Raw genomic sequence first — 11,814 nt, 5'->3', positions numbered from 1 at the left:
TGAAACAGAACCTTGTCCATCACAGATTGACTTTTCTGAGAGTAGCTCTCTCTCTCTGTCATTAAAAGACTGAAGCAAAATTGACAAAAATATAATAGGTAAAACAAGAATGGGAAAAGTAGGGCGGAAGGGGAAGTAATTCCCTTCCAAATAAGATCCATTTCTCCCAGTTTATCAAGGTGATGGAAAACTAGGGATGCTTCACTGGAAGTCAAGCTTACACTTCAGTATAGCACCAAAATGTGTTGTTCTTCCCATTGTTCTTGAGCAAGTCTTCACCAAAATCAAAAAGTCAAATAAAGGGCACAGAAATCAGAACTAGAAACAGAATTAAGCATTTTTCCTCATAAGACATCCTGTACAGCTTTCTATATGTACACTTAAGCAAATAAGCAAAACCTGAAGAAATTGAACACTTTAGAGTGCTAAAATCAAAACATATGTAATACAACTTTTTAATTTCAATATTTAAAGTACAGAAAGTGGAAACTATGAATATCAAATACAAATTTAAACAAGCCACTTGTCCTCCCCTAGAATAATCAATGTGAGCTACTTATAGAAACTTACAAATTTAAAGTAAAATTGAAACAAAATAAATACTGTACATACATTTTCCCTGCCTGCAGGCAAAAGAGGATGGGAAATACTGTTATGAATTGAAAAAAAATGCTCTTAAAGCTGCAGCATCCCATTTCCCAGCCAAATATTCAACACAGTAGTGCGTTTCTGTAAAAAGGAAGACACACACACAAACCTCTATTCAGACAGACAAGCTAATATTTTCCACGGACATTCAAAAAAGGATAGAAATTAGATTATGACAGTAGAAAAGGGAGAGGGAAAAGACAAATGGGCCAGCAAAACAGCACTATAAAATTAGTAAATATAGCCAAGAACTATCCCCATTTTTCAAATTTCATGGATTTTTTTTTTTTTAAAAAAAGAAATATCTGCAAAGCATGGCAAAGTTAGACATTTCCCAGCAGAAGTGATAATACATATTAATATAATCTCTTAAAGTGATCCCTTTCACTCCCTTCCCACAGGATGAAACTCTTATGGCTTAATTTATATTAAAAGTAGAAAAAGTCCTTTTCAAAATGGAAATAGAGCTTCTGCAGAAGCATATACATTTCCTGATCAGTGCTACTTGTATTTCCCACCCACTGCATGACTCAGCACTCATTTTGCACCCAGAAGTAGGTTTATATTTTTTCTTTTTTTCCTTTTCTGGATAAATGGATCTTGCAGCTTTTAATCCAGTTTAAAATCACAAACAGTAAGGTCCTTGGTTCCATTTATACTTCTGCAAAATAAAACAGCTCTGGGTTCACTCAATCCCAGGGCCATGAACAGCTTTTAATGGTCTGGAAGTATTATGAAATGAGCTTTAAAAAGACACTAAGATTTCTGATGGCAGGAAGGTTAGGAGGGGCACCAGCTATGGGATTTTACCTCCCCAGTAAGTTCTAGCCTTGGCTTTACTCAGATCCCACATTTACTAGCCACCAGTATCGTTTCAGCCCCAGATTTATACTCCTACAAAAATGTTTCAACATTTATGACAATGTCCTGGTGAATGAAGGCAGCCTATGCCATAGAACAAAGCTGGGGGAAAGCTGAAGCTCTCTAAAAAGGTGACCATGACACTGTGCTCTCTTAAAATTAATGCAAGTATTTCAGCTTTAACAAAAAAACCAACAAAAAAAACCCCACCTTTGATCTAAAAGAAAATAATTGTTAATTCTGAAAATCCAACTGTTTTAAATGATTTCTTCAAGAATGACTTCATGTGGAATATTATAGGTTGCATAGGTAAACTACCTCAGAGGTCATTAAGGGCTACCTTGTAGCCAGGTTTTATTAGCAAGAATAGTAAAGGGAGAAAAGGGGAAGTTGCTGGAAGTCCGATATAATTTCTAGGTGGTTTCCCAATCTCGTTTTTTTCTTTTTTTAAATTACAAAACCTTGGGAATACAGAAAAGGGTAGAACTACAACGTATTTCATTTCATATAATTATTTTTCTCTCATTAGAAAGTTTCAGATAAAGTTAAATGTAGTTATTTAAAAAAAATTCAAATTCTTTGTTTTTTTTGAAAATATCCTCCTTGAAAACAAGTTTTCATATGAAGATTCTGTCCCAGTTGTCCCGTCAGTGCTCTTCCCCTATCAACGCCCCCTCCCCCCACCCCCAGATCACCAGAAGTGAAATACTGGAAAAATATAGGGGGAAGGGGGGGATCTCTTTCCAAAACTACAGCACCAGGTTCAGCCTATCTACAAACAATGTGGTGCAATAGTGTTTTCTTTAAGAACACAAAAAAACTTACCAATACACAAAGACACAAAAAAGTGAGGTCACCACAACCTCTTCGTGAAGCTATCAAAAGGAGACTTGTTTGTTACCATCTATCAAGATAATTTCTTTTAAATGGATTCCTAAGATCCCTACCCCTTCCCTTCCCTCCCCCACACCTAAAAAGTCTAAAACTTTTAAGATAGACTTCTGCTGGAAGCATGAAACAAAGGAAAGGAGACGAACCTAGGCCTATTGACAGCCTTTGACGAGAGTTTAGCATACTCACTACAATGGAAAGCCACGTTGAAAAGGAGGAAGACAGAAAGGAAAGGGAACAACAAAATCTAGAAACAGGTATTAAATATGTATGGGTCCAGCCAAGTACTTTTTCCACTAGTAAGGTACCACTATATAAAACTTTGATAATTAAGGAGGTGGGGGTTTGGGAAATCTGCCAAAGCCAAGCCTTAGGGACAGCAGAAAGTTACGTTCTATATCCAAAACATCCTTCAACTCCAGATTCCCTAATGGCATATTTCTGTTTCATAAAGGTAGTGCTCTCAGCACCTACATCTTTAAGGAAAGATCAGTCTCTATTCTTCTCCGGCTCTGCTTGAGGTCTCCTCAGAAATACCTGCATCCGGTATAGCTCATGCACTTAATAAAGTAAAGTAAAGGCAAGTATAATAAAAGTAGGCAGACAATAAGTGGAAAGCAGTTTGCCTTGGCATGCTAAAAATGGAACAGTTGCTCAAAGCCCAGCTAATATGAACTGGCTTCCTGGAGACTGTATAAACAGATCAATTTAGCTTTACATGCTTCTTTGAAAATATAACAGAAGACGGTTAAAATATACTCTCTATTGACCACTGCTGACTGGAAAATTCATCATCACCTGAGAACAAATAGTTACAGTCAATAGCAGAGTAATTGCTTTCCATCTTCTGCTTCTTCATAACCAGTGAGCATCTCTCATTACTTTTTCTCCCAGCACCTGAACAAAAGTTACCAGTGCATAATGAGGAAACAAATTACAGACTGACAAAGAAAGCTTGAACTCATTTAAAGTGTTAGTTGGCCATGGATCAACAAAAAAGTCAATTAGTTTTCATGCAAACCATTATAAAAATGAAGATAATGTAATTTAAAAGCAGAGCAGGAGAAAAGAGAATCAGGTAATAATCTTCATATCCTGGAAGAACTCAAACCAGCTATCTGACCTATTCATAGCCAACTTATATTTTGTTATTTCACAATTCAAAAATGGGATGACAATGTGCTAAACAGTTATCACTTTTCAATCAGGAAAACCTGATAAAATATATTTCTATATATTTTTAAGGGTATTATTTGTATTCTAATCTGAATGTATATAGAAATCTAAGACTACAGGTAAATTTCTGAAAAATTTAACTGAATTTGCTTTTAAAGACAGCAAGAGAAAAAAAAAGGTAGATGGGCAAAATAGTAAGTGTAATTAAGACCATTCAAAAGATCTGGTAGCCAAAACAAACTTTGTCCTCCCTCAGACAAAATCCCAGTGGGTATTTCTAGCCTATCTAAGCTTTAGTTTTGGCTGGACCCTGCAAAATGCCCTTTTCCCAGAATCAAGTAAAGGAATTTCCCTCTCCACCTACAAAAAAAATTAAATAATTTAAATTTTATATTACAGAAAAATACAAATTTAAAAACAAAGTTATTTACATGTAATTCAGACTTGGCATTTTCTATCAGCTGTGTAAAGCATGACACAAATGGTTATACTGAGATCAGCATGCTACTCAACTCAACACTTACATATGCACCATTAAAGACTTGAATTGGCTGTTCTGTGCAGCCTCACAAGCAGTGCACATTCTCCCACCTCCTTAGACCCTCAATTAAAAGGTATTTTTAAACACATAACTGGTTTTCACCAACAGTAGTGCTCCCTCCGTGCCACATTAAGTCATTTGCCAAATCTTAATTCTGCAATTTAAAATTTTAAAGTTATTTTTTCAACCCAAACAATTATTCTGAAAAAAAAAGCTTAGCCAGTTGCATCACACTCTCTCACCACCCCTACGAAAAATATATAGCTGCTCTTAGTACCAACATTTAAACTAAGTATAAATAAAAGTTTCTGGGAATTTCCTTATTTTATTCTTAAAGGGAAAATCATCATCATCATCACCACCACCCTGTCTGGGACAAAAAAACCCACTAATATCAGGAAGAACTGGGGAAAGGGGTGCAATTTAAGACATGCCAGCTATTGAACTGGGTTCTCCTAGCAGACAGAAGCACCTTTGTATAGTAGGAAAAGCAGGTCAAATTAACTAAATTGGCAGAGACATGCACCTTACAAGTCAATAAAAGCTCAGCCAATAGCTTAAAGAGCAGGAAAAAAAAATACAATACAATTCCATTTGCCTTAATTTAAAATAATTAATAATGCATCACATCCCTATTTAAGACTATAACCTGAATATCAAATTTGGGAGTCCAGACTAATCAACATTAATGTGGCTCTCCACTGCACCAAACATACATTAATCAAGAACAATTAAAACCTTCACATTCTGAAATCTAAATTAATAACCCTCAAAAAGTCTTCCAAATAAATAGTTTTAAAAATGAATTTAAAGGTTGTCAAGAACTGTCAAATAAATTATTGATAAACCACCTTCATAATCCTCCCCTCATGAATTAGCTCAGACACTATCAGCAACAAAACAATATTCAAGCCCTGATGAGAGACTGCTTCCCAGTCCATCGTCTCTCTAAAGATTCCCCATTCCCAAATGGTTATTGCTGAGCAGGTGTGGCACAGTGAAAATGCAGCATTGGATTTTTTGTTCATCAGGCAGTGTTTTACATGGTACATGCAAGTTTGCTTCAGGCAGAGGAACAGCAGCAGCTCCAGGCTCTGTTGACCTCAATACTGGTCTGTGTAGGAAAGACAGCAGTAGTACTAGTAGCAGCTACATCAAACAAAGAAGCGTGCATGGCCATTTCGGTTGAGCTTTAGGATCTTCCCAAGGCGCTGTTTGGCAGTTGCCATTCCTTTCTTTGGACGCTTGCCTGAAATATTGAAACTAGTGTTACTGGTTACATTTCTTAAAAAAGAAGTTAAGATGAGACAAATCAAGGTGTAATATAGTTCATCAGTGAGATCTACAACTTAATTACTTTCTTGCATTGCTGTTCATCTGTCTGCTTGTTTGGGATGCTACAGACACATTCAATTATGACATTCAGTTATTTTCCTGAAGCTACAGACAGCATTAGGACACATACAGTATTCACTTTATTTATCACATGTACCTTTTCCACCTCCCAAACTAAGGTGCGTGTTTTAATGGCAGCATGGGAACATGGAAATGGCTGCTGGGGACTGTGCCATGTGAAGGAGGGACGGAGTCCACTCCTCAGCATCATTTACCTTCTCTCTACAGTTCTACAGCTAGGAGTTAAACCCCCTCGCAGCTACTGCCAAAACAGCAGTAGCTTTTGGCTGAGCAGCCAAAAGATGCTACCAAGTCATGTGTTGATTCTGCCTTCCCAAAACAAAGCATACATCTTATCTAGGAGCACATGGAATATAAGTAAATACAGCTTTGACTGTATATTCCTAGTGCAAGCCAGAAAGATGCATTATTCTGAACTATCCAAATTACATTCTTCTCTTGTATTTGTAGTCCTTGAGTAAATTGTACAAGTAGTAAGGCCATTAAAATACCTTCTGAGGTCTTGCACTTCATAAATCTCAACTCATAAAAACATGGGAAAGGAAAAAATAAACAAACATACAAAAAGGGTATCCTCCAAAAAGTTTATCTAGAGGTTAGATGTTAGTAGCACAGTCAGTGTTACTAAAAGCTCAAACAGGATATATGGCTCATTAAAATCCCTCTGTTTTTTTTTTCTTTTTTTTTCTTTTTTCAAACTCCTACTTGATACCTTGTGTACAGCAAAAAGTGCCTGCCTGAAAGATGATACTCAATGTCTATATCAGTTCTTTTTTTGCAGCTTCTGCTCCAAGTCAGTTTTCTGAAATGTATACATGAATCAAAAGAGGAAATAAAGCTTTTTATGGGGAAAGGGCAATAGAGACAAAGGTTACCTTTTGTTGCTTGGTTGTTGATAGGGGGTGGATTTGATGCTGGCCTCTTGGTTGGGTGGAGAGGTAGAGACATGGATGTCTCACCATATGGCCTGTCAGGGCTGAGGCTGCCATCACTCAGCCGGCACTCCCCTTGAATCAGGCTGGAGTCTCGCATACATTTGCCATGCTGGAAGCTCAAGCCATTGCTGTGCATAAAATTTTTATTTTCCTGAACCTTGTGACTGGCTTCTGATGCACTTTCCTTCTTAATATATTTCTGAGCTTTACTTGTATCCTGGAGCAGACAAGGGTGGGGGAAGGAAGTCCCATATGAAAATTTATAATTTCTAGATGCGATTGTCTTGTAATTCTTTTTACTCTAATACTGATCAAGTTAAGTATCTTTGAATGAAGATATAGGTCCACCAAGAATGTTGCCCTCTTTTAGTATGTATTTCCCCCTGTAATTTAAGACCAACTGTGTAATTGGGATAGAGCTATACAAGCTTCCAAGTGCAAGAAATTCTCCTTCAAGTCACTAGAAATCCTTACTTTCTACATCATTTCAGGACCATCACGTCTATACCATCACTCAAACACTACTAATTATCTGCACTAGCAGTCGTGACAAGAAGCATCACTAACAGCAGTGACAAGAGTGATCTGCCCCTTAGAACCATTGGTTCAGCTAGCAAAGCCAGGAGACTTTGTACACGCATGCATGTTCTGCTTTTGGGGAGGAGAGGCAGCAAATGCTACACGCATCCAAGCTAAGGGTGGGAATGGCTCCTGAACCAGGCTGGAAGCAGCAGAAGCTGCTGCAGGCCAAAACACTGATGTAAGGGACAATATGGGAACAAAATAGTCCTGGTTTAACTGATGGCTTCCAACTATAAAAGATGCAAATCACAGCCACTAAGTATTTAAATTGGCAAACTGTCTTCAATATTCAGCAGTACAGAGCGCCAATTCTAAATCAGGAACTAAAAAAAAAACAAAACTGAGAAATACCATGTAATTACCATGTTCTTGCAGAACACCAAAAGAGCATGCAATTAAAACATAGCTATTAACTACTATGGGTAGTCTGCAATTTAAAGTATCGCTAACATTTCAAGTGAAAATAAGCTTTAGGAGGTATGATACCCAGTATTTAAGATGCCAGGAGATACTGGAAAGCTCAGAGAATAAGATTTAAAACCTTTTACCCTCAAGGCCCCCGGCCTAAATCCACCCCAGATTAAGAACTCAAAGATGTTCCCATATGCTGGCTATTAAGTGGCCTATGCAAAATGACTTTGGCAGTCTCTGTTCAGTTCTCAGTTGGCAAGTGTTCACATCACAAACATTACTGGCACAACTGGCAACTCTGTGGGTAGTCTGAGTACAGATGACAAGGCAGCTGAATGAGGGAGCGCTTCCACAAAGCTGAACTGGGCAATATGAGGGAAAACTAGAAATTACTTTACGTTGCGAGTCTCTGCGACTGTACAGCCTATCTCTGGCACCTTTCACAAACACTGAATTAACTTCTTTTTTTTTTTTTTTTTAAAAAAAGATAATAATGTAAGCCTCTGTAACAATTTTAAAATATACTTAGATATAACCGAGATGACTAGGGAAACAGAAAAAATTCAGGAACAAAGGAAAAAGACGCGAGTCATCAATAAGCATATTCTTCTCCTTGGCATGCAGGCTATCAGAACTTTGACTAAAATACTATTTGATCAATACAGCTCCAAATATGTATGTTTTATAGTGCAACTATATATGCTTATTTGAGTGGTTAGTGCACAATGATGATGTTACTGCAATTATGCATTTTAAAGGGAAATATTTTTTCCAGGGTTTGCAAAAGACAAATATAATTTCACATTTCATTATGCCTGCTTCTACCATGTACATAATAATCCCAACACTTTCTATATTTTATACAAGCAGCAAGGACTTTTCTGGCGATCTTTTAGTGGACCAACTATATGGTTCAGAGGGAGATGTGATTTTGCTGCTGCCCCCTGTAAAGCCATAGTATGCAGTTATTCCTTGAACTAGATTAAGGCTCTTCAACACCCTTGCAGCCAGTTATATGCTGTGGGGTCAGACCCCTGGAATTCCTCTTGGCAGTGCACAGCCACCCTGCTCCCCCTCCCCCATGCGACTGTGTGATAGACAACGGCATGCTGGCTCTTACAGGCCACATAAGGCCTGTGGACAATTTGTACAGCCCTGAACTAAATCCATCTTTGTGGGGTTTTTGGAAAATACTGTTTAAAATCAGTATGTTCCAAATGAATCAACTGTCATGGTTCCCCTGTTTTACCTGTGGCAGGGTAAGGCATCAGGTCTACATTGTGTGTCAGGGTTGACACTAGTCTTATGTACAGTTTAGATTATGGATTTTATAGGATGGTTTGGAGGAGGATGATGTTGCCTCAAGCAGGAGGCTGGACTACATGATCTCTGAAGGGTTCCTTCCAGCCCTTCTTCTCTATGATTTTATGATAAAGAAAAAAATATCTTCACATACCTTAATTGTATATTAGAGGAGATTTAAAATGATACTGGTGGAAAAAAAAAAAAATCACATTTGGATTACCGTAGATGAGACTACAGTTGGCCGTTCTGGTTATATTGCCAGCTTGATGCTTAGAAAAACTCACTGTTGGGCCTAGAAAACCTCACGTTTTGACTTCAAAAGAGTATTGGAGAAGACAAATCATGCGACTAGCATCTTTTTATGAATGACACTATACATTTACTTCAGCCTAACTCTACAGCCAGCAGGAAAAAGAAACCACATCTTCTGATTACATATGCTGCAGTCTATATGCTGAAAGCAGCAACAGCGCTGCAGGCATTCTGTCCACACCTAATACATTTTACCCATTTGGCGCATGGCCTCACTCAGGCTGCTAAACAAATCAGACTTCAAATTTCCATTTGTCAATTCTTACCATTAAGATTGAAAGCGTTTGTAAAAGTACCACTACAAAGACGTTCTGCTTGCCTGATTGGTTTGACCCAGTATGACAGTTTTTATGGTCTTGCATGCCCCTAACACCAGAACCTAGGGGGAACCTGGCTAACTGCATACCTAATTTATGCTCAATATTTCAAAGACAGGCAAAATAGCAGCAGTTCTGATGGTGGTGGAGCACCCTCCTTCAGTGATATAAATGGCTTGCAATGACAAAGTCAAATTCACCTGCTCTATCAGAGGTGAAGCAAGGAGCTTGAGATGTGGCATTTTTCAATACATAATTACTTTGACCAAATCAAATAAGTTGAAGAACATCTCAATTTTGCTCCACGTGACCCCAGCCAGCAAGACAGACAACTGCAAAGACTTTTGAAGAACCATCCCTGAACATGAAGCACTGTTAGCTGAATGATACTGGTCTGGAATTCCCAGAATAAAGTACCAGCTATACTAGCTCCTGTTTCCAAGTTTTGCCTTGTAACATCTGGGGGCATTAAGAGATTTCTCAGTGCACAAACTCATCTTGACTGAGAAGCACCATAGATTAACATGAGAAAACCTGAAAGAAATACTAGTTACATATGGTGAATCAAATTATTATGCAGGTAAGTAAAAGGACATAATAGGCATATCCTAAAATGTACCCAAATATTTTGAACAAAATATTTTCTAGTCTACATGGATGAGTACCAAAGTGAACGTTTTTATATTTACATTTCACGGTATTTTTCATTTTCTGTGTAATGAACTTTGAAGTGGATATTTCTACTATTTCAAGTACATACTTCATCATTTTAGTACATATGTACATTCAAAGTTTTAGAGGCTTTTTTTCTGCACATATATCCCATGTCTGGGCATCAGTTACTAGCTCCATAATAATCAAATCAGTAATTCTGATGTGTAGTAAGGAGATCCCTTTTCCAGTTTTACTGGTCTAGCATTCAGTTGACAACTGCATATTTTTTTCTGTAACAAGGGCGTAAAATTTTTGTTTTGTTTTGTTTTTTACCTGAGGAGTAATCTTGGAAGCTTCATTTAGCTGCTTAGCCCACATTGACGTACCCAAGTCGCTCTCTTCTTCCTTCGTGGGCCTACCTAAAGAGATGTTTAACAAGATTAAAACTTTGAAACCTGTAAGTGTGACCCAGGGAAAGAAGTTGTTAATAACTAAATGACGTGGAAAGAAAAGAACCATGGACAAATTTCCTAGCGATTTACCTGGTAATGCTAACACCTGTAATATACTCACTCACCACAGAACTTGTTCCTCCCCGCCCCCTCGGCACACAGTGAAAGATTCTTTCTTCCTCTCCATACCTATTCCAAGTTTCCAATAGACCAAAGTTCCTGCAGAATGTCCAGAGGACATAATGGAGGATGAAAGCAACTACATGGTTCCAAAAAATACTGATAGGCAGTGTGCCCTCATTGCTATATTATCAAATAATGTATGATGGATGCTTTCTTCATAAATTTCAACCATTTTAAAGGCACATCCACACATGCAAGCACGTGCGCTTGCAGCAGCTCAAGTAGCAGTGGCACAAATTTGTGCCTCAGCACACGTGCCTGAACATTCACTTTGGTGTGGGGCAAATGGACCCTGCCCAGCTCCTCCTGGATCTTCAGCCAGGGGAAGCTAGAGGCTGAAGCCAGCACTTGTGCTGGCCCCAGAAGTATAAAAAGCTGCCCTGGCAAGCAGCTCAGGGCTACTTGCCCTCAAGTACTTCTGAGGCCTGGCTAGTTGGTATCTGGGGACACTACCCCCTTGTGCCAGCTGGACTGCTGAAGCAACTCTGGCGTGACCCCTGCCCCCCTACCCACTGTAGCAGATCTGGCAGTGGGGGCTGCCATCTCGCTGTGACCTGCTGCCACCTATGACAGCATCTGCCCCCTTGGACTTGCAGCCCCATGGCTACATGCCTGCCAGATCCAGACAGGGACCACACAGCCGCTTAGGCCATGGTATGAGGACTGCAGAGCTGCCTGCACCTGTGGGCCAGCTACCAATGGGCCATGCCTGCACAGCTGGCCTTTAGGCAGCACTGCTGTCATGTCTTCTGTTGCCCCCGCTCTGTTGTCTGGGTAATTATTGCCCAGAAGGTGTGCTCATTGTGGTGGCCATCTTTGAACTTTTGAAGTGTGTCCTCCTGGCCCCAAATGGCCAGGAGATCAGCCACCTCATCTGCCCTCCAGCTGAGTCCCTGGCATTCCCTTTTTAAAAACTGCAAATTATCTGACAAAAAAACCAAATTCTCTCATTAAAATACCCAAAGTCTGTTTTCTTCTGTGATTAAAACAAAACACCACTATTCTGAGAGAGAGAAATAGACTGATCAATCAGCTGGGCAATATTTGATATATTTACAATTTTAAAGCAAATTGGGAAGCCTACCATCATAATGAAATAAGTTTTAAATATCTTTACATTTTGATGTTTG

At 38.8% G+C, this 11,814-nt stretch overlaps 1 protein-coding gene across 1 annotated transcript in view; it reads right to left on the bottom strand.

The window, feature by feature from the left end:
* Positions 1–357: 357 nt before the first annotated feature.
* Positions 358–11,814, bottom strand: part of KDM7A (lysine demethylase 7A) — a 62,348-nt gene continuing 50,891 nt past the window's right edge. The window contains exons 18-20 of the mRNA XM_019543890.1: positions 10,383–10,468; positions 6,409–6,685; positions 358–5,366 (exon numbers count right to left, since the gene is read on the bottom strand). Of these exons, the coding sequence (XP_019399435.1) occupies positions 5,272–5,366; positions 6,409–6,685; positions 10,383–10,468 (458 nt within the window). The 3' untranslated portion in view covers positions 358–5,271. The remainder of the gene's footprint in view (positions 5,367–6,408; positions 6,686–10,382; positions 10,469–11,814) is intronic.

The sequence above is a fragment of the Crocodylus porosus genome, unplaced genomic scaffold (genome assembly GCF_001723895.1).
Source record: "Crocodylus porosus isolate Cpor-Errol unplaced genomic scaffold, CroPor_comp1, whole genome shotgun sequence".
Lineage (NCBI taxonomy): Eukaryota > Metazoa > Chordata > Crocodylia > Crocodylidae > Crocodylus > Crocodylus porosus.
Note: the sequence above shows the minus strand (reverse complement) of the source record. Positions and strands in the feature narration are given on the sequence as shown.